General features: G+C 42.4%; 1 protein-coding gene across 8 annotated transcripts in view; it reads left to right on the forward strand.

Annotated features, from left to right (window-relative positions):
• The window catches only part of NF1 (neurofibromin 1), a 2,143,703-nt gene that overhangs the window by 1,645,288 nt on the left and 475,055 nt on the right, over positions 1-23,360 (forward strand). For all 8 annotated transcript variants that reach the window (XM_078679713.1, XM_078679719.1, XM_078679717.1 and 5 more), the window contains one exon: positions 18,088-18,228. In XM_078679713.1, coding sequence (XP_078535839.1) covers positions 18,088-18,228 — 141 coding nt within the window. The remainder of the gene's footprint in view (positions 1-18,087; positions 18,229-23,360) is intronic.

The following is a 23,360-nucleotide window of genomic DNA, read 5'->3' on the forward strand; positions in this document are numbered from 1 at the left end:
CTTCACTTACTTCCTGCCTCGCAGTGCCCGGCTCACCCTGGCTCTGCCTCTGAGTCTGCCAAGAATATGTTATGATTCCAGTTATCAGTTCAGTCCTCCTTCTCTGCATTCCTAAAGCTACTGAATCGCATCGATAGTTTCCGTCATTGTCTAGCCTTCACGTCTCCACGTTAGAGAAATACTGCATTTAATGGTCATTTAATATTCTTCATCACGCACTACATGTAGAATAATGCATGGTCCAGTCTTAGAATCAAGTTAGCCTTTCCCCTCCTGACTTCTAGTTTATATCAACATGTTCTCTAAACATCAGATACTAGATACTGCTTAGGTACATGTCGCCCTGACTCTCCAGACTTCAGTCTCTGCTCCTAGCACAGAGTTCGAAGCCCCCAGCTTCTCCTAGTGATACGTCATTGCTAGTTTGCGCGCACCATCAGGTTAGAGGTCCCGGCTCCTCAGGTAGCCCCCTCCATGGTTTCCGCCCCATTCATGACATATTCTGTTACGTTTGCATCACATGTCTATGTATACGCCCTGTTACACCTCTTTTCACCCTTATCTTTCACGACTGCTATGCGTCACGCCTATTGCTCCACCCACTGCTACGCCTATTGCAATGTAATGCTATGTGTTTGCGTTATGTATATATGCTCATGTATTGTTATTAAAAGTTAGACGCCGTCATTCCCGATCCTGTCCCCGGCAGCTGCCATCCTATTCCCGTGCAGGTCATCCTGTTCCTGTCCTTATGCTGTATTAAACCTGCAAAACTCCTACTACCTCGAATCTTGACTCTTATTTATTGAGCTATCTGTTATTCATTTATTCATTCAAAAATAGGGTATTATTTATTTATTTACCACATAATGGCGCCCGAACAGGGACTTGCCCTTTCCCCACGCGTCGGTGAAGCCACGCCGACCCCCTGACCCTCTGCAGTCGTGACGGAACTCTTCTGCGCACCGGCAGATATTTCTGCTTCAAGTATCCCTCAGGCCCACGGAGGAGACGGAGGAGGCGGTCCAGCATCCAAACGAGACGGTGGAGGAACGCGGCGAGTCCCGACCAGAGCCCAAGCCGAGAGTCCAAGGTCCGAGGTATCCGGAGGTCCACCCGTAACTGAAGTCCGAAGTTCGTCGTCCGTCGTCGAAGCGGTCCAGTCCAGTCTGAGGCCTTCCGTTCTTGCTGCCCGGTGAGTACCATTACTGGGGTAGTATCTAGACAGGGTCAATTTAATTGACTCTGGTCCATGGGTTGGTGGTACACAGACCCACAAACGAAGTGTCCACTTCGGTGGATGCGGGTCCTGACGTGTCTCTTTATGAGACCGGTAAGTTTCGTACTGTTTCAGCAGTGCACCTAGTTTCTGTTCCAGTCAGTTCTGTTCTCGAGGAAATTCATGTATTCTGTGTTCCGTATTCCAGGTAGTATTCTGTTCGAACTGTTATTTTTGAATGTTCTTCATGTATTTTAATGTCGTGGTATGAATGGGGGATAAGTATCGTGTTCATTGTGTATTGTATTGTGTCTAGATTATAGTCCAGTCATGCCTTTGTTTTCTAAGTTACGTCAGTTAAAAACCAGAAAGGGTCTGCTGGAAGCAGCAGTTCCGGTTCCGCCTAGGGACAGTCCAGGTCATTTTATGTATCAGAAGCATGGCATAAGTGCCATACTATATCTAGATTTATGGGTAGAGTACACCAAACAGTTGGAAGAAAAGTATAGATGGCCCGTATCGGGTACATGGGATGCCGAGTGCATCATGCGAGTAGAAGAGGCATTATGGAAAAAGAAAGCCAGACAGTCACAGAAAGATGCCATCGAGTTATGGCGCAAAGAAGCTCATAAAAGAACCGAAAAAGAAATCAGAAAGTCAGAATTAAGTAGAGAATCCTTAGAACGAGCACATGAAAAAGAACTAATCGAGATAGGTGAACAAGTCAAAGCCGAACAGTCAGACAGACAGAGGCATGCCCTTATTAGGGGTATGTATCCTCTTCTTGCCGAGGGCTTGCCAAAAGCGACCCCAGAGGCATCCAGTAATTTCCCGCCACCATTAGTTCCGACCAAGCTACGTCACAAACAGACCGCAGCTGATATTTTCATTTCGTCCTATTTGGACGACACAGTCCCAGAATATGCAAATCCTGTTCGCGCTCCGCCAGTCCCTGTAAATCAGGCACTTCCCGCTCCTCCAGACACCGGAGTACCTGTTACGGTACCCCCGGTCCAGCCCGCCATACAGGTCCAGCCCGCATTTCAACTTCCTGCCGTGCAAAGACGAAAAGCATCAGTTGATGATTCTAGTTTAGGGGCCGCAGGGGGAGGTCCTCCTCAGACCCCGCCGCCACACAAGCGTTTAACAACAGCCGAATTACATATGCAAGCGTCACAGCGTACGCCCAGACATCAGTCTGTAGCAGAAATAAGAAAAGCCCTTAATGAATGCGGCTATGATCCAGTCCCAGGCGAGGATAATATGGTTTTATATTCATTACGTGTAAGAAGGGTGGCCGAGTATCTAGTCACCCTACCGAATATGAAAGAAGATCTAGACAGAATATATCGTTTCATCCGTACAGGGGAAGATCCAGAAAGTATTAGTGATGTCATGTCCCAAAGGAAAGCTGAGACCCAGCTCATGATATTAAAGTTTCTGATCAATTGTCTAATAAGAGAACAAGATTACCCGTCTAAAGATCCGGCTGAAATGAAAACCCTGACAAAGTGGAGTGATAATATAGCCGAGGGTAAGCACAGGACCATCAGTGCTATGGAGAGTATGTACAAGAAAATCCGTAAAGAAATAATAAGGTTACACGATCAACGTAAAGCAGCACAAGTAAGCGAGAAAGAAAGTAACTCTGATACTGAAGAGGTAGAGGACGAGAATCCCGACAGAATAGCGTATGTAGGAAAATCTAGATTTCCAGATCGTCATTTACGCCTAGAACACAAGTCTATTTTTCATCATCCAGCACCAGAACAAGGTTCTCTAGAACAAGTGTTTCAAGCTACCGATCACATTCTGAAATCACGAATCGGTTACAGTGAGTTGAGTACCATGCATGAACAAGAACTAGTCCGATCAGCAGTCCGATGGATTACTGATTCTACCACTTTTCCAGACGAAATAGTGGCACAAATGTTTCTGAAAATGCCCCCAGCCGAGCAACGACTGGCGGGTATGTATATGATTCAGCACCTCATTACATTGTATGAGGGTCAGCACTCTGATCCAGGCCCGTTACATGATATCCTGAACGAGTTACTCCAGTATAGATGGAAAGGTCTAGGTACCGATTTAATTAGTGTCATTCTAGAACAGCGTCACAAATATAGAACGTTTTTGAACCCGCATTTTGTTCATGTCTCACCCCCAGAAAGTAAACCATTTTACATGGAGAGACAGAATCCGTTACGAGAAGTCCACCCAGTTAGAGGAACGGGTGGCGAACTAGAACGAGTGTTTGTTTACACTCCGATTACAAAGATGGAACTCCTAGAGATGAAGAAATTAATCCCCTGTCATGATAAAGATCCAGCAGGGTTCCATCGAGAATTAAAAGACATGCTCCGTATGGGAGAATACACGTATCCAGATATAATTAAAATGTTAAAGGTTCTGCTGCCCGCAGGGGTGTATGAAAAGCTCAAGGAAAAAGAATGGGAGGTGGGAGAGAAAAAGATCGATTGGGCAGTTCTAGAAGCTGAAGATAAGGCACGAGTACCAGGTACCGGTCTTGGAGCGAAATGTAAAGAATTACCAAAATTATTAATACAAGTTTTACCTAGATTATTGACAACTAGAAAAGAAGACTGGGATGCAATCTCAGCCTGTAAACAGAAACAAGACGAAGATATTAGTGATTTTTATTCCAGATTTGAGAAATGTTTTAGCATCAACAGTGGCCTCAAGACAAGTAGTGAGTCATACCCTCACCTTTTTGTTACTAAATTAGTCGAGAATTCAAGCCCACAAATTAAAAATCGAGTTTTGAAGGTCGAAAGTACCTGGCAAGCTAATACCCCGTCCCAGATGTTGCAGATGCTCCAATACCACCAGAATAGGATCAGGGAAGAACAAGAACACGAGAGAAAACGTATGAAAGACACGAAAATGAAAGTACTAGTTGCACAATCTGTTCCTCAAGACAGTCAGAAGAGGGGTCCAAATCAAGCCAGTCATCCTGCAGCTCCCGTTAAAGGGAACTGCAATTATTGTAAACAGCCAGGTCATTTTATAAATGAGTGTGCAGTTCTGAAACATAATATAGCTACCGGTAAGACTAAAGAAAGACCACGTCCGCCTAGACAAGAACAAGTTTCACAGATTCCTCAGCCACAGAATGCGCCACAGACAGTTACAGCTCCGCAGCCTATCGCTGCAACACAGCACGTCACACAGCAGATGTACCAGTATGCACAGTCTGAGTATCCAGAGTACCAACAGTATTCATGAAACAGCCTAGAGAGGGAGGTAGGCTTGCCTCTCATCGAGATACCTGTAGATCAAGAAGGTCCCTATGTTCACAGTCAAGTATTAGGGAAAGACAGAAAGTTTTTGATTGATACAGGGGCAAGTAGGACCACAATTAGTCACGCCGAAGTTCCAGGGGCTCCGCTCTCAGGCTCAAGAAATGTTTCCCTTGGATTTTCAGGAAAACCTATCGTAAATGAAATTTCAAAGCCAGTTACTCTAGAAGTAGGTCCATTGTCCCGTACCACTGATCTGTTACTTACTAAGTCATGTCCAGAAAACCTATTAGGCATTAAAACACTGAAAGAATTAGGTGCAGTTATATGCTGTTCCCCAGAGGGAATACGATTGTTTCTACGTGACTTTAAGGGTCACTATGTATTACGAGATTTTGATCCCAGATTGTCTAATGTTCCGCAGCATTTATGGGCGCAAGGTCCAACTGATGTAGGTTACATGCAAATCACACCCCATCGTGTGACTCTTAAGCCAGGTGTAGTGTTACCACGAATCAGACAGTACAGATTGCCACCTGAGGCTGTAGCAGCCTTATCCAAAATTATTGACGAGCTCATGGCTCAAGGAGTGGTTGTAGAAACTGACTCCAATGTATGCAATTCTCCGATCATTCCAGTCATGAAACGTACTGATCCAAATGCACCCCCAGTATATCGATTAGTGATTGACCTACGAGAGCTTAATAAATGTATCATTCCTCAGTATCCAGTTGTCCCAGATATCTCTTCCCTATTAACAGCCATTGATTCCGAAGCTTCATTTTTCACTGTCATAGACCTCAAGAACGCATTTTTCAGTGTCCCCATTCATCCAGACAGCCAGTTTCTTTTCGGATTCTGTTTACATGGAAGGAGCTATATGTTCACACGAGCTCCTCAAGGTTTCACAGAAAGTCCTAGTATTTACAGTCAAGCACTCAAGAGACAACTAGACAACATTCACATGCCAACTGACACTGCCCTGCTCCAGTATGTCGATGATCTACTGATCACAGCCCGTTCTGAACGTGCTTGCGAGCGAGCATCCCTTACAGTCTTGTATTTCCTAGCCGAGATGGGGCACAAGGTGTCCCCTTCTAAGCTTCAATTCTGTGTCCAGCAAGTGGTCTACTTAGGACACTTACTGTCCAAGAGGGGTAGGCAGTTGACACCAGACCGTATCCAGTTAATAGCGAGTCTTCCTCAGCCCAAGACCCAGAAGGAGGTACGTGCTTTTATTGGCCTTACTTCTTACTGCAGACAATGGATTCCTCAGTATGCATTTCTAGCCAAGCCATTGATACAGTTAACGACACAGGAGGCAGCCGTATCGACTGTCCTCCCTTGGACATCTGAACATACACTCAGTTTCAATGAGTTAAAGAAAGCCCTATGCCAAGCTCCAGTCCTAGCTACACCGGACTACAGTAAGCCTTTTACACTTTTCGTAACTGAACGGGAAGGTACAGCATTATCTGTTCTCACACAAGATCAAGCAGGACAATACAAGCCATGTGCTTATTTTTCGAGCACATTAGATCCTGTAGCCCAGGCTCTGCCTGCGTGCCTCAAGTCAGTTGCAGCCACAGCCCTAGCTATCAGACAAAGTGATTCCATAGTCTTAGGACACTCCCTGACAGTACAAGTTCCACACTCCGTGGAAGTTCTTTTAAATCGAACACAGACTCAGCACTTGACAATCGCGCGGTTAACAGGTAATGAATTGACACTGTTCCAGCCACACATAGAAATCAGACGCTGCAACGTTTTAAATCCTGCTACATTGTTACCATCAGTTACTTCGAATTCTGCCACACATGACTGTGTGGAAGTAGTTAACATTACGACAAAGCCCAGACAAGATCTGACAGATATTCCGTTACCAGATCCCGACCTGACACTTTATGTGGATGGTTCATGTATGAGAACGAGTACAGGAGAACTAGTCGCCGCATATGCAGTGACTACCGACACCGAAGTTATTGAGACACACCGTATTGACACCCTGTCCGCTCAAGCAGCAGAGCTAGTTGCTCTGACACAAGCCTGCATACACGCCAAGAACTTGAAAGTTAATGTTTACACAGATTCACGCTACGCATTTGGAGTTGTACACGACTTCGGAGTGCTCTGGCAGGAGAGAGGTTTCATGACTTCTCATGGAACCAAGATTCAGCATGGTCTCCTTATTCAAGCTCTGTTAGATGCCATACATTTACCGACATCTATCGCTATCATGAAGTGCAAAGCACATACGAAAGTTACTGACATTATTTCTCAAGGTAACGATCTAGCAGATCGCACAGCCAAGCTTACAGCACAGACTCCAGACATTCCAGTTAATCCAACACAGACACACACTCCAGATCCGACTACATGCATGACAGTTAAGGACCCTACACAAGATGTCATAGATATCCAGTTACATGCTACTCCTGAAGAAATCAAGAAATGGTCCGAACAAGGAGGGGTCCAGACAGATCAAGGATGGTTAACGAAGGGTAGAGCCACATGGTTTCTCCCCGACTCTATGGTTCAAGTCATTATCAATACCGCACATAGTCCAGCACATTTAGGAGAAAAAGCCATGTTAGACAGTATCCAGAACATTTGGTTCAACAAGCATTTACGAGCTGCAGCCAAGCAAAAAGTCCGTACCTGTATGATATGTTGTCAGTTTAATCCAGGTAAAAGTGTCCCGGTGGAACAAGGTGGATTCCAGCCCCCTGACCACCCTTTCGAAGTCCTCCAGATGGATTATATTCAGATGGAGCGATGTCGAGGTTTCAAGTATGTCCTTGTAGTTGTATGCGCTTTGTCCAGGTGGACAGAAGCATATCCAGTCCCAGATTACACAGCCGCGACCACTGCCAAGCAGTTGGTTCGTGAGTTCTTCCCCCGTTATGGACTCCCTAGAGTCGTATATTCTGACAACGGCCAGCCATTCTCATCTGAGTTGATGAAGCATGTTTCCCTTTTGTTAGGGTACCAGTGGAAGTTCCATTGTGTACGCCATCCTGAAGCAGCCGGTCTCGTAGAGAGACATAACCAGACCCTGAAAATCCGCATCGCTAAAGTGTGTAAAGAGAAAGGTGTGGACTGGCTAGTAGCTCTGCCAGTTGCCTTGTTCTATATGCGCATGGTCGCACATTCCAGATCAGGTCTGTCCCCGTATGAGGTCGTTTTCGGCCGCCCCCCTAACATGTGGGGTACACCTAGACCTCGAAGTATTACCGATGTTTCAAGTAATATGCTGACAGATTACCTAGCTTCCTTGATGTCTGCCCTCAACTCTTGTCGTTCACAGGTTGCCGCCGCATTTCCAGACAATACCGAGGTGGCACCGCATGAAATCGTTCCAGGATCCATGGTCCTTGTCCGCAATTTTGACCGCTCAAGTCCGCTGGAGCCACGCTGGAAGGAGCCCCGACAGGTCCTCCTCGCCACCCGTACAGCCGTGAAGTTGGAAGGTCGCAAAGGCTGGGTGCACCTTTCGCACGTGAAGAAGTTTTATGGACTGAAACCCGTCTCAAAGAACATTTCCCAGGATTTGAAGGATTGCCAAAATATTGTTCTCAAGGACTGTCCCGCAAAAGACATTGCTACAAACCCTCCCCTGTTAGAGAAAACTCCGCAACAAGAGTATAAACTCAAGTTAAGGTCTAGTAAAATAAGTCAGCCAGTTTGATTGTCTAAGTCCTCCCCTAGGTGAAACGGTTAGACTGTTTCTGACATGTATAAAATAGACCCCCATAGTGAGAGAGTTAGTCAAAACTCAATCCGATGTATCATTTTTCTATGTTTCATATTATTTCTCAGCATTATGATTTCCTGCACCAATTACGCATTTTACCTGTGTTTCCCAGTTTCTCATGTAAATAAGTCTTCTAATGCTACAGTAGAACACACGTTTAGTGATCTGCCTCCTCATGAACTCTCTTACCGCCTCGCTATGCGAAATAATTCTTTTTTCCGCATGCTACATTATTCACATCAGACCAGCAATGCCACTAATTGTTGGGTATGTGGTCGACTCCCCCCTTTCCAGACACCGAAGGGAGTTCTGCCACTCTTTCCTTATCCGTTTTCACATAATGGTTCGTGTGGAGCATGGTCCACGTTAACGTCATCCTCAACAGATATGTCTTTTCTTAACAGCACATGTTTTCCAGACAAGCAAGGTCTCCCCCACAGAACCGGGTTAGATCTAGAAAATGAAGTGTATAATTTAGGTAATTATTCTTCGAATTTCATGGTCTTGAATGTTCAGTCTGATTCCACTCCAGATTTACCTGCTATTTCAGTACTACCAGTCAAAGGTGAATTATGTGTCCGAAATAATGGTTCCGTACACGTAGGTCATAGTGATTGTACTACTATTGTCAAGTATAGTGACAGTGGGAAATCTGTTTTCAAAGCTTCACGTCATTCTTATTTTATTTGTGGTCAAACTGCATATGTTCGTCTGCCCCTCGATTGGGAGGGAACCTGTTACATTGCCTTCCTACTGCCACCAGTTTTCCTAGCCCCATCTGATTATCATAGAAACACACATCTAGTACACATTAGACATAGAAGGGAGTCCCCAATTGTCGATTATACTGAAACTGCTCTAGAACAGTATACAGATTTCAACAGAGGTTTCTTTTTCTTTATAGGACCTATCCAGAATAGTAAACTAATCCGTAGGTTAACCAGAACCCTCGAAGCTGTAGTCAATGAGACTGCCTCTGCTCTAGGTAACTTAACCGAAGAGCAATCTGCTATGAGATTTGTCGTTTTACAGAATCGTCTCGTCCTTGACGTCATACTGGCCGATAGGGGCGGGGCCTGTAGAGTCATCGGATCTAGTTGCTGCATTTTCATTCCAAATAACGCGCCGTCTGTTTATTCAGCTATAACCAGACTCCATAAAATTGCTCATCTGTTACACCAAGATCCAGGCACCTGGACATGGTCCGGTTGGTTCTGGAATATAATTTCCGCCTGGGGATGGAAAGTCTTGTCCTTTCTAGGTATTGCAGTAGCGATCATATTCAGCTGCTGCCTCTGTATACAATGTGGCCCTGCGATTTGCGGCATTTGTGCTACCTCTTGTATTCCTAGTCCCAAGCCCCGTTCTAAATCCCGTTCCAAGAAAATTCGAGACGAGCAAATGATACTGTATGAAATGATAGATGGTATCATGAATATTGATGTTTCCTGATGGAAACGTAGTGACAAGGAGGGAATGTGGAAAAGTAAATTTTGCCATGTTCTGTGTCCCTACGTGTCATCCATCATATGTTATGTGTGCATGATTAAATATGCATATGCATTCCCTATGTTCGATTAAAGACGCAATTACAGTTGTGTCCACCTCTAGTATGTCAGTTCCAGTTCTCGTGAATACTACGAATATCAGGCCTATGTAAAGTTACGTTGCCACGTTTCTCAGTGTGCACGTTATTCCATTATAAAGTCCCCGTTTCTAGGCCTCAAAAGGGCCCGGACACCAGATTCAGCTTCTGTCTCCTGAACCCTCGCTGAGGAGCGATACAGCCCCCACCTGTATCCTCAACCCTTCACTTACTTCCTGCCTCGCAGTGCCCGGCTCACCCTGGCTCTGCCTCTGAGTCTGCCAAGAATATGTTATGATTCCAGTTATCAGTTCAGTCCTCCTTCTCTGCATTCCTAAAGCTACTGAATCGCATCGATAGTTTCCGTCATTGTCTAGCCTTCACGTCTCCACGTTAGAGAAATACTGCATTTAATGGTCATTTAATATTCTTCATCACGCACTACATGTAGAATAATGCATGGTCCAGTCTTAGAATCAAGTTAGCCTTTCCCCTCCTGACTTCTAGTTTATATCAACATGTTCTCTAAACATCAGATACTAGATACTGCTTAGGTACATGTCGCCCTGACTCTCCAGACTTCAGTCTCTGCTCCTAGCACAGAGTTCGAAGCCCCCAGCTTCTCCTAGTGATACGTCATTGCTAGTTTGCGCGCACCATCAGGTTAGAGGTCCCGGCTCCTCAGGTAGCCCCCTCCATGGTTTCCGCCCCATTCATGACATATTCTGTTACGTTTGCATCACATGTCTATGTATACGCCCTGTTACACCTCTTTTCACCCTTATCTTTCACGACTGCTATGCGTCACGCCTATTGCTCCACCCACTGCTACGCCTATTGCAATGTAATGCTATGTGTTTGCGTTATGTATATATGCTCATGTATTGTTATTAAAAGTTAGACGCCGTCATTCCCGATCCTGTCCCCGGCAGCTGCCATCCTATTCCCGTGCAGGTCATCCTGTTCCTGTCCTTATGCTGTATTAAACCTGCAAAACTCCTACTACCTCGAATCTTGACTCTTATTTATTGAGCTATCTGTTATTCATTTATTCATTCAAAAATAGGGTATTATTTATTTATTTACCACAACATGCTAAGTACACTTAAGTACATCTAGTTAAGGCTGCATTGTAGGAGTACGCACTTTACTGTCATGTATTTTATATACTTGCCTGTATTCATTGTTTTAACGTGATGGTAGAAAGCTACCATCCTTTTACTCTGTTAGTGCTTCTAAACATTTATTTCTGTTACTGTCTAATGGTGGTTTCAGCACACCTATTTTGCACTAGAGTTATGCTGGTTCAATAAATGCTTGTTGAACAATGTCCCCACCGTTTATTCTGTGTATTTCTCTGAAATGAAGGAAGCATGAGTGACTGAGCGAAAAGTAGTACTCTATTTCCACGATCCTGAGGGATCAGTGTTGTCATGTTCAATAGTTACCAAGAACTATTCATCCTTGGTAAGAGGAGTTTCTAGTGGTGCTGTGAGCTAGCTGGTATACAGGCGGACATATTTGGAAGGGGTGTCCAGAATCAGTCTGACTCTAATCCTACAGTATATGTTGTCTAAATGCGCAGATCCTGTATAGGTTTATAGGAACTACAGGACAGCTGCGACGTGGGAGTCAGTGTGTACGTTAACAAAGCATTACTGTCTTGACAACCAGGTCCCGCAAGAAAGGCATTTCGCCCTCTCGGCCCTACTGGACATTTCGGACTTAACATGGGTAGGCTTTGGTATCTTATTCTAAAGTGAGGAATCTACAATTAGAAGTATCCATTAGAAGGTACTTACCTTCACTAGCACTCATTCTGGTGGATACTCTGACTGCAGATTTCTCACCGCTCTACCTCCACTAGCCGCCTCATTCTGTACAGTTGCCTCTCTTAAACATTTAGAATTTTGTCTCATGTTAGTATTCAGCCCACTGGTACCAACACCCGTTCATTGTCCGTGCCTGAGGGTGTGTAGAAGGAAAAAGACAAGAAACTAACGTTGGCACGCAGGGGTGGCACTTATATGCAGCTTTTACCCCCCACTTCCACCACAGTGTGTAGTAAACGCAGAGGCGCACAGCGACACCTATTAATGCGCTAGAGGGCTGCTTGGAGAAAAGTCTTGCACCTGGGGATTTTTCTAAGGTGAGGAATTGGTAGTTAGATGGTGTATCCACCTGAAAGAGCATTACTTATCGGTATGTTATGTATTCTTTTATGTAAGAAATGCACCCAAGCATGCTTAACATCTATCTATTTTCATCTATCTAGCTAGCTATCCTTCTTTAGCCAAACCCTTGTTCGTCTATATGTTTATCTACTTACTGCTGACTATGCCCAAATTCTTGTCTCTTTTGATGATTAGATGCAGAACGACAATGCTCCCTTTAAAAATAGTGTACTTTGTGTGGATGCCTGGATTAGGAGGAAGTCCTGAAATTGAATGCTGACAACACTGGTGTCATCATTTTAGGCAAAATTGACCCCAAAGTTGTTAAGCCGGTCTTTTTGCTGTCCACTGTCGCTCCTTCCCATGCCTCCCATGGTGGTCAGAAAGGAGTGTTTTTTTGATTGCACCATTTCGTTGGCTCTGCCGTTTTACCTAAGTTTTGGCCAAGATTCTTCCTTTTTTTTTTTTTTTTTTTTTTTTTTTTTAATTTTTTATTTTGGCCAAGATTCTTCCTTCTTTACCTTATGAACCATATCGCTTAGTGATTTATGTATCGATCGTAAATCGCCTGCATTACTGGAAAGCATTATTTCTTGGTTCACCCCTTTAGTTAGTCTCAAGACTAAAATGAAGTCACAATGTTGTTACCAAGTTGGTCCTTGGTGCCCTGTGTACTGCTTCTGCATCGGCCTGTTAGAAAATGCTACTCTGACTACCCATCTCCAAGAGATTCCTTTTTAAGAGCATGTGCGTTTCATTCAAAGCTTACCACTCTCTGGGCATTTATTTAAGGTGCAAATGTTTTCATTATTCTCCTTGACATCTGAGATCCAGCAATGCCTGCTGTTAGCTGTTCCGAAGCATCTGCGTGTTCAGTTGGGAGGGTGAGATTTCTCAGTTTTAGCCACTCAACATGGGTGTACGCCCTCTCCCTATCGTAGAGCTTCTTGTCAAATAAAGATGTTCTGCAAACACCTAAAGACTTTGCTCTTCACAAACTAGTGGCTATCACTCCTCATCGGCTTGCTAAAGTGTTCAGCTCTGTTAAGTGTCCGGACATCTTCTAGGTATTTGCATGATCTATAAAAATTTTAAATCATTCGGTATGTATATATTTATATATCTTGCTGAAACCTAATTTTAAGTTGTATTGCCCATCAATTCATATTATTGTTAAATACATGAAGCAGACGTAATGCTATTCACCCCCTTTCAATAAAGCCCCTATAGGGATGTAAATATAACTCTAAGGTGCCTCTGAAAGAGTCTTATGGCTGAAAGAATTATTTTACCTAGGTTTACTATTTGAGGGGAGCTCTGGCCAACAGCCTCCAAGGTGGATGAATAATCGGAGACCATGAACTTGGTAATATTTTCACAAATCTTTGCTCTTATTTAGTGACTACAACGGGCTTCTTTCACCTTACCAAGATTCTGGCCCTCTAAAACATCTCTGCAGGATATTAATTGTACTAATTAAAATTCACTTTCTGAAGCACGTTAGGGAACCTGTAAATTATGTTCTGTTTTCAAGAAAAGATGCCCTGATTGGCGTTTGAGCAGAACAATAAAGAGTTACGAACTGCTCCTAGTGTAACAGTAATACATGAGTTAGGGGGTCAGGCTACTAGCCTCTTGGAAAACTACAGGATTTATAAACGTTTACGGATACCCTCACCAGCATCTCTAGCCTTACAACTTTTTCATCGTTCCAATTTTTTCTGGTCATCAGAATGCTTCGGAGACTAATAGGAAAAGTAGCAGTCTTTGCCTTTAATCTGGTATCCACAAAAGAACATGCTTGACGACACCGCTTAAGCAGTCCACTATTACATTGGATTCTTTTACAGTAGCATGTTGTGTAACACACCAGAACGAGCTGTAGCTTCGTAGTGGGTCATGAAGCCAAAGGTAAGATAACTTGATAGCTGGAAGGTTTACAGAGAGAGGCGATGACTGAAGAAATGGAAAGCCAATTCAGAAAAATGGCATGAAACCATTTAACGATTGGGCTCGTCTTCACTATATGATGTGACTGTGAGACATGAGTCTGCAAGAATTTTGAGATGGAATCTATGATAAAGAGCCACTGAAATTGGAAACAGAATATCTGTTAAATGATGAAAGATATTCATCCTGAGATTGAGTGCTTCTTGGTGCGCGACATAGAGGGTGAGAGAGGGAGTGCTATCATTGAAAATATTTGAGAACTACTCCGAGAAGGAACATTTTGATAGGGGTTTTTTAAGAAAACCTGATGAATTATCAGTATATATATTGGTGCTTTTTTAATCAAATAAAAGGCAATGATGATACATTAAGGTGTATGGAGAATGAAGAAGCCCCTATCACAATGGAGATCTCCATTTCCACTAGACTGGCGTTTCTCTGTAAATTAGGCTTATTGCACTGACTCTAAAGCTGGATGAATTGTCCTATTTCTATGGTCTTTGAAGAAAGCATTTGGTAGACTGAAAAGCAATAATGATAATTATCCAGATACAACACACAGGTGTTAGAGATTGATTAAAATATTTAAACATTTTCCTAATGCATATTTCATAACAGTAAAAGCTCCAGGGACTATTTTGGGTTAGCTTTCAAAAATACTGTCTTTAGAAATCTCAAATATTATTGGTGCGTATAGGTGAAATCTGGAGCACACGTATGATGAACTATTTATAACTTTATGTGCAGTTAGTAAACACCAGGACATGTGTCTGGATTTTTTGCAGCAGCGTATCATTGCCCCGGGCCAAAGAGACTACACAATAGTCATTCCTGTGATTGACCCTGGTACCATTCAGTGCTAACTCCAAATTGTCCTGCCACAGGGGTTGGGTAAAACAGGACAATCAGAAGCGAGTCCAGGAATCGAATCAAATTTTAGTGTTTTAAGTTAATAAAAACCATCACAATATATAAACAAAACCTAAAAGCACATTAAAAGCACATTAAATCTTGATGTGATGAAGAACATAGTTACTAACGGTTTAATAAATTTATAGGCACAACATGTTCCAACACCTTCTAATTGATTTCTAGAACTTGCAACCTCAAGCTTCATGTTAATTATTGTATGGTTAAAAAAGAAGCTGTAACCTCACCAGGCTAGCCAGTCTTTACCATATTTTAAAACTTTCAGCCATCATTTTAACCCCGCGATTCTGCGCCTGTGCGGCACATTCCGATCGCGGGTGCGGTCATGACTTTGTGCCATGACGGCTCCCGGCCGTCATCAGCATGGAAGGGGTTAATCCACTGTGTTCATGCAATTAATCTCCTCTTTTCCAATAACAAATTCAATTAGATGCCCGCAGGCTTCCATCCAACAGCAAAAGGTGGTTCACAATTCTCCGTAGATAGACATTAAAATCACTACCCAAAGCATTTCGGGCAAAACATGCCCTTCGTTAGGGGTAACTATAAAAATAAACACTCTCGTCAACATGTCATCCTCAGACTTGTGTGCATGCAACTGAAATTTTTAAAAACCTTAATCCCAGTAACTAAATGTGGTAACAAAGACTCTGACTAAACAGATTTAAGTGAAGAGATTAAGTAAAAGACTTCAGTAAAATAATATGACCAACACTATTTAAAGCGTATTGCATGCTGAAGTGGAATACACCAGAAACCTTGAAATAATCTGTTCCATTAATTTGAAAAGTATTGCTCTTCAAAAGAAACAATATACATCGAAGATCCCAAAATGACCTCCATGTAGCAAGAATATTCTTAACAAATTCCACCCAGTTTGGCAAAAAGTTGATGATTTGGGTGGAATTTGTTAATAATATTCTTGCTACATGGAGCACATTTTGGGATCTTGAATGTTTACTGTTTCTTTTGAAGTGTGACACTTTTCAAATGTATGGTTTTTCTGGTGTATTCTACTTCAGCATCCACTATGTTTTCAGTTATGTTGGCCACATTTTTCACTTAACACTTTCACATGATCTCTTCACTTAATTCTGTTTATTCAGAGTCTTTGTTAGCACATTTAGTTACTGGGATAAAGGTTTTTTCAATTTCAGTTCTTTTACTTATAATAAATCTTTTATTTGGTTTATGAAAGCAAATCATTAGCAGTTTAAAATGTTGCAAATTGAACAAGTCTACATTTTGTTAATTACCAGTGAATTCTGTTTTCTGCACACTCAATATATTTCCTATGTTTCTGCACTCTTATAATTCTCTGGATCTATTAAATCTAAAAATTCTATCTCAGCAATCTTAATCAATATGCAATCAGTTATATTCCATACGATGCACATGATTTCTTGGTTCTTAAATGCATGGTATTGTTAATTATTCCTAGGTCCTTCGTCCAAACTATTTTAAATGAATAAGGATTCTTTTTCTGATATTTTGGAGTTTTATAACTACGTTATTAGGGTGGGACCGTTTTTATTTGGAATAACAAGTGAAACAAATGCTTGACTTAATAAAGCACATGCCTAATTCTCGCCTAATTGCTTGGAGTTTTATAGAATTTCACAAACCCATAGCCCTTCTGAGTACAGTCCATTGAAATTTATATTTCTAGGTTAGATGAGATTAGCCCACATGGAGGAGGCCTAAGAAAGATTAAATATGATGTTTGCACTATATATGATCGGGAGAGGTTCTAGCTATTGCTTCCTCTTTCGAGATTGAAATTCAAGTCCTCTCATGATGGTACCAGGCATTACTCCCTAAGCCTTCATCAACTCACAATGTATTAAGAGCCCTGAATAATTGTGCTTTGAGACAATTTGTAGTGCAAGTCCAACACCCATCCCTTGAAATTTCTTATTCCAGTACCCAGAACAAAATGTTTTTATTTATATTCTGAATTACATTCAATCTTCCATGTAAGTGAGAAAAGATAATTTGGACAAGAGGGCTGCTAACAAACACCTTGATATGAACCAATGCAAGAATGTCACTCCATTAGTTAAACCACCATATTTGCCCATGTTTATCACTGCCTGGGCATAATCATATAGCAGAGATATACCCCTTAACATGTCTTTCAGGACATTTAACTTCCACATTTACAGAAATAAAGTGGATCTGTTAGTGGTATCCGGTGTGCATTTTAAATAGATAACCAGAAGTATGGAGGGCAACTCATTTGTTTTTCCATGCTGCAGATATCATTTCACAAGGGCCAATGTCGATGTATTTTTGGCTAACCCAGTTTGGGAGATTAGAAGGGCATATGAGCACCAACAAGCGACCATAGTGGTTAATTCAGGAACCAACACACACCAGAGTCATGTGACTGTTTCATTCACCAACCTTGGCACATTCCCTGCTCTTTTACCACATTCCTTGGTCTGCTTTCATCTGAACGTCGTCAGATAAGGGTGAACAAAGACCAGGGAATTACTATTTTAGGTCTTTTCGAGCCAGCTCCAACACACATGCCCTTCATGTCAGCCAATGTGCCTCTCACCCAGTGAACCACCCCCAATACTCACACTCCTATTCAAGCCACACACACACACACAAAAAACGTCCTCCACATCCAGCTGGTTAGCTCAGCTCATACATGCCACTAACAGAGAAAACCCTCACTGGGAAGACAATGAAAATGTAACTCAGAATTTGAACTTTTTAATACAGTGCCATTCAACTCTAGGAATCATATCAATGTTCGAAAAGAAGATATGAAACCCTCATGACTCCTTGCTCTTCATATGACATGCATGCATACATCCGGGCTGGTACAGCTGAAGGACATTTCGTTGCAATCATTTGTACTAAATCATACTATTTATTATTGCATCCTTTTGCCTTCAAGACCGTAAACAAATTTAACATTTAATTATTAAATTACTTTTAACAAAGTTCAGTTATTAAAAAAAGTATTGTGTTCAACATGATTTCCCAAGGCTTCAAAGTCAGTTTGTCTTTTGCTTTTATTATACCTGCTTAGATTTGCAAAATTCATAAAAGTAACATTGAGAATTGTAATATTTGTGATGACCGGTTGCCGCATTTCATGAGAGAGTTAATACTTTTGTGCAAAAGTGTATTTAAAAGCAGACAGTTCAAATAAATTACTGGTGAATCTGACTTGTATAACTGTCTCTTTTCTCTGCTAGATTACTGATCTGTTGGATGTTGTACTGGACAGTTTCATTAAAACTAGTGCCACTGGTGGTTTGGGATCCATAAAAGCAGAAGTGATGGCTGATACTGCTGTAGCACTGGCATCAGGCAATGTGAAGTTGGTTTCGAGCAAGGTAAAGTTTCTCTTGCTGAGTTGAAGACATGTCTCTGCAGCTGCTTGATTTCGTTGTACCAGCACAAGCAACTATTAGTAGATAAAACTCATCCATTAGTAAGCTATAAAAAGGGATTTTTTTTTACTAGTGTTTCCCTAGCATTTGTTGTGCTGGTAGTGCCCTTGGGTTTTTTGTTAGTCTCAGCTCCCCTAGGTCTAGGAACACTGACTTCAACATGTATAAATGCCAACAGGATTATAGTTGTAGTCTTAGAAAGATTGCCCATGAAAATATGATGCCCCCTTTACCGTAGCATTTTAAGATTTTAGACTTAAAAAACATCTATATAACTGATTGACCTGAATCTTTCTCATCAAAATACTGATTGTGTTACTATGAGTTGGAGTTTGGTTTATAGGTTGATTCGTTTGACTCTTACCAAATGTTCAATCACTTTGAGCCCTTGATAGTTTGTTTTTGGTCTGTCAGACTGTTGAAAGCATGCTTAACTGCCAAGGAGTTTTTAAAGTAAATGTTTATCAAGCTTGTTCCTTACTTCCTTTGTTAGCATTTATTCAGCCACAATGTAAATCACAATTTACTGGTTCAATAAAATTTAGAGTCCTCTTATATTATAGTTAGTGACCCCTTATTAAAGTGGGGGCTGCTAATCTGATACATGGGGCTGTGTTAGTTTTAAACTTCCCCAAATATTATAGTGGTGCCGCACATAAGCGTCACCTCTGTGCGCGGATGTCTGTTCCTTTGCTTAAGCGCCTTCCAACGCAGATCTGGAGCTCTGCTGCCTTTTTTGTCAATTTTCTGACAGGTTAAAACGATTTAACAGTATGCTAGGGAACAATGTCTCCACCGAAAACCGTTTTCAAGTCATGCCAGGACTGTAGGAAGCAGATGTCAGTCACAAACCTGCACTAGATGTGTCTTTGGTGTTTGGGTTCAGGACGCTCTTATGATAAGTGCGCCCTTGTGCAACTGAAGGTGATATGAGACCAGGAGTTGAAAATGTATGTTGCTGAAAAAAGTAGTCATCACAGACTTTGTGTAGGTCCCACTCCAAGTCACAGGCCTGGATTCTGTCACATAGCTGCTCCTGTGAACTTTCTCCTCCGTGCTTGAAGTAGTCTGGTAAGTCCAAGTCAAAACTCAAAAAAAATAAAGTGAAGTGGTACTTCATTCCATCCTGCTGTTTAAAAACCATAAAGATTGAACACTCCTTTGAGGTTTTTAGGCATTGGAACAGATTCCTCAGTTGGTTCGAATGCACCTCAAAATCCGCAGTTAATTTTGGCCTACAAAGAGTCCTGCTGCAAATTGTCAGTGCACTTCTAGCTCTCACTTATGTACCTTCATGCCCCACGAAACCCCAGGGGGCTCCAGTCTGATTACCACTGATAAGTCCCTCCTTGTCTCTGTCTGTTCCCTTGGGCTCTGTACTGGCTTAGTAAGACACTAATTCTTTGGCCCCAAGATCCATGTTGGTGCTTGCCTACCGGATGCCAGTGTCAACACTTTTGGCACTGAAGGATATTCATTTTCCTTTGCTATTGTCTAACCTTGAACCAACTTCGTCCTTAGCGTGACCAGTGTCCAACTACAAAATTACAAAAGCGCAAATGGTTATCATGCAGCTTTGCCACGTAGCATATACTAGCAGAGGCTCCATTATGTTTTTTTTGTAACTGTTACTATGCCAGAGCCGAGTGAACCCCAGGAAGTCGATGGTGATGGTTTGCTCCTACCTCATAACACTGATTATGCCACATACCTATATTTACAGTACACCAGTGGGCTTGATACCTTTTGTGAGACAGAGCGTTAGTCGCCATATGGTCCACTAATGGAAGAGAAGGCCTCATTTGCCAGTATGGTTCAAAGGGCAGCTGAGGCACTAGAATCACAGGTACCCTCCATTGAGACCAAAACACATGTTATGAAAGATATTCTCTAGCCTGTGGCAGCAACATCTGCGGCCTACTACTTTCAATGATGCCCTCTCAAATAATCTAATGGCTACTTGATTGAAATCATTTACTCGACAGCCTGTGAATAGGGAGGTGGCCATACATCCTAGACCAGCGCCTGGTGACCTGAACTGTCTCACCAAGCACCACACGTCAGAGAACCTTATTGTGAAGGCATTGACCTGTAATGTGAATCCAAGCTAATTTCCAACCATTCCAAGGGGATTGATGCTTTTTGCAAGTGCATGTTTTCTTCTACAAGTTTGGCAGTACGGTTTGTCTTCTGTTCCTCTACACATGCCCTTTGGGGCATGGCCAGCGAGATCTAGTCCACTTTCCCAGAACACCTTATTGACATGGCCGCATATGTTATAGGTTCAGGCCTGAATACCATGTATCAGTACCAGTGTTGTCCTTCAGAAACACAAGTGGATGAACTCTTCTGTATTCTCTGGTGTGCAGGCCTTCTTAATGGACGAGCCTCATGATGGGTCCTGCCTCCTTGGAGAGAAGGCAGCATCAGCGTTGGATTGCTTGAAAGACAGCAGAGGTACATTGCCTTCCTTGGGGTTGTTGACTTCTGCGAAACAGTTTCCACATCAGTTCCAGATGTTTAGATGGTATTCCAGATGTCTGATGTATAAACAGGGACAGCCTTGCTATCTATTGATTTTTAGAGTTCGGTGATGTGGGTCAGGTAGGCAGCTGGCAAGCCAGCATGTTCATCAGTTCTCTAATTCCGCTTCGTCTGCTGCAGTGGTGAGCAGGATTCAACATTTCCTCCAAAGCTGCCGATCAGTCACATATTTTACAGATGGGTCATACACATTGTTCAAAATGGCTATCCTGTCTATTCAGTTCTCCCTGCCCACTATTTCTTCCACATTAGGGCAAATTTGTGAGGAGCATCTGCCCATTCTTTTACAAGAGGTGCGCCCATTTCTCTCTAAGAATGTCCTTAAGGTGGATACTGGACTCTGAAAGAGATGGGAAATGTTGATCTTGCAGTTTCCTCATAACAAAAAAGGATAAAGGCCGCAGCCCTGGACCTTAGACCACCAAATGCCTTCCTGTGGAAGGGTAAATTCAAAATGCTCATAGGTCCAGATCTTATCTGCTCTTGACCTGGTTGTGCAGTTCCACAGGCATCTACTGCGGTTCAAGGTGGCCCTGAAGCGTTTTCAGTTTGCTGTGCTCCACTTCGGCCTCACCAGTGCCCCTCAGATGTTCACAAAAGTTATGCTGGTGATCGCTGCCCATCTTAGGAGGTCAGGAGTGTCTGTATTCCATTACCTCGGCGACTGGTCATTGAAGATGTTCTTGACGCAGTCATTTGTGGACTACCACAAGAATTAGAAGGACTGGGAGAAATCAAGGTACAGCACACACACTCCCCTCATATATCTATAACCATATGAAGTGTCCTGTTCCTATTCTGACCCAGGGTGACCAATTCGTGCACCTAGGTAAATAAGTTGTCAGTCACAGTGTTTATCTAATTGGGTCAAGGACCCTCGCCCACCCAAAAGGGTGGCATGCTTCATCATCGTGTTAGCTATTTGTGTTCTGGCGCTGCCGTGTCAGAGTCCCTAAGCAGGGGCTCTTTGTCAGAGATCCTTTTCTCAGTTTGCCATAAATGAAAATGTGTATACATCCAGAGTTGGCTGTGAGTGTTGTCTGGTAAACCTGAAGATAAAATTAACTAAGGTACCCAGCTAAGAGTGCTTTATTCCAGAGTTCCTGTAAAAAAATAAAAACAAGGGATATACTGGAAAATCATTTTCTTTCTATCCTCTCAATCGACTCTAATTTTGTCTATCCAGATCTGTGGCAATTCATCAGGACCACAAAAACCTAGTCTACTTTCGTGGGACCCTATTTCAATAGAAAGTATGTCCCCACAGCACTAATCCACCCTGCGCGTGTTCAGAAAGTTATACATTCACTATCTCTTTGTTTGTGAAGAGATAATCCAAAACAATAAAACCAACCTGTAAAGAACATAAAAATGTGGGAGGTACATTTTACGGACTAGAGACCTATTTAAACATTGCTCCTCTGGATAACAGTCTACAGTCATATCACAAATCCCACATGAGAATTGTAACACCAGTGTGCCTATCCGTCCACATTATTTCACATCCTCAAATGCATGAAATCAAGGTAAATTCCCATGAGGAGAATGCAGGCTCAATAGTGATTTCTGACCCAATTCCCACTGGAATCAGGCCTCTTAGAACATGCCGGATTGTAGACCACTTATTAGTGTTCCCTAAATATAAAATGATAAAGGGTCTTTAATCCACTCCTTGCTTCCCCCAATTACTCACATGTACCATTAATGGACATTGCCATCGTCCTACCAAATCTCTGCAATCCTGAAGGTGCTGGTGCAGTCGACGAGCAGAATTTAAACCCATAACCCCACATTTCAGTGGATCATGTGATCCATCACTAATGTGGTCACATGATAGTGCAGTGATACAGATGCATTGTTGGAGTCACACTGCTAGTGTTCACACTGGAATGTAGCTAGCCATATTGAAGGTACTCCTGAACAGACATGGAGTCGTATTTGTGACACATGCGTGAGGATAATAGGCAAGCACCAATACTTCAGCTGTTAAAAAAGCCTGCGAGTGTCAAACCAAGTATGATTACAGCAGTGTTCAGTTCAGACACTTATTAATAAATGTTACTCGGATAGAATTTCCACGTTCGTTATACGCCCCCTCAGAACAGGAAAGTTCTTGAAACCGATCATCAACCTGTTCATAAATATTTCTGCCTTGAGTTTTTATCTCCATGATCCCCGTTTTCTCATTTGTGCCATGCAAAGATAATTTAAATGAACATGGATTATTAGTCTATTGGTGATCATCTGTCTGTTCTTAATGATAAATGTAATGCATGAGTAATATAAGTGAGTGACATACAATTGAGCGTAGTGGACAGGCCTCCTGTCTAAGAAATCAATTATGTGTTAATTCTCTCCACGTGATATCATTGTTTAGCCCCTTTGTGTGAGTGTTCAGTCTGAACATCCATCTCTGTTCTCCCTGTAATAAGATCAATTGTAAGTTGTCTTTATGTGACATAGATCTAAAACGAGCCACTCCACATCATCAGGGGTGTGTTTCATCTCCAGGAAGTGCACACTTGTTTTTT

The sequence above is a fragment of the Lissotriton helveticus genome, chromosome 3_1 (genome assembly GCF_964261635.1).
Source record: "Lissotriton helveticus chromosome 3_1, aLisHel1.1, whole genome shotgun sequence".
Lineage (NCBI taxonomy): Eukaryota > Metazoa > Chordata > Amphibia > Caudata > Salamandridae > Lissotriton > Lissotriton helveticus.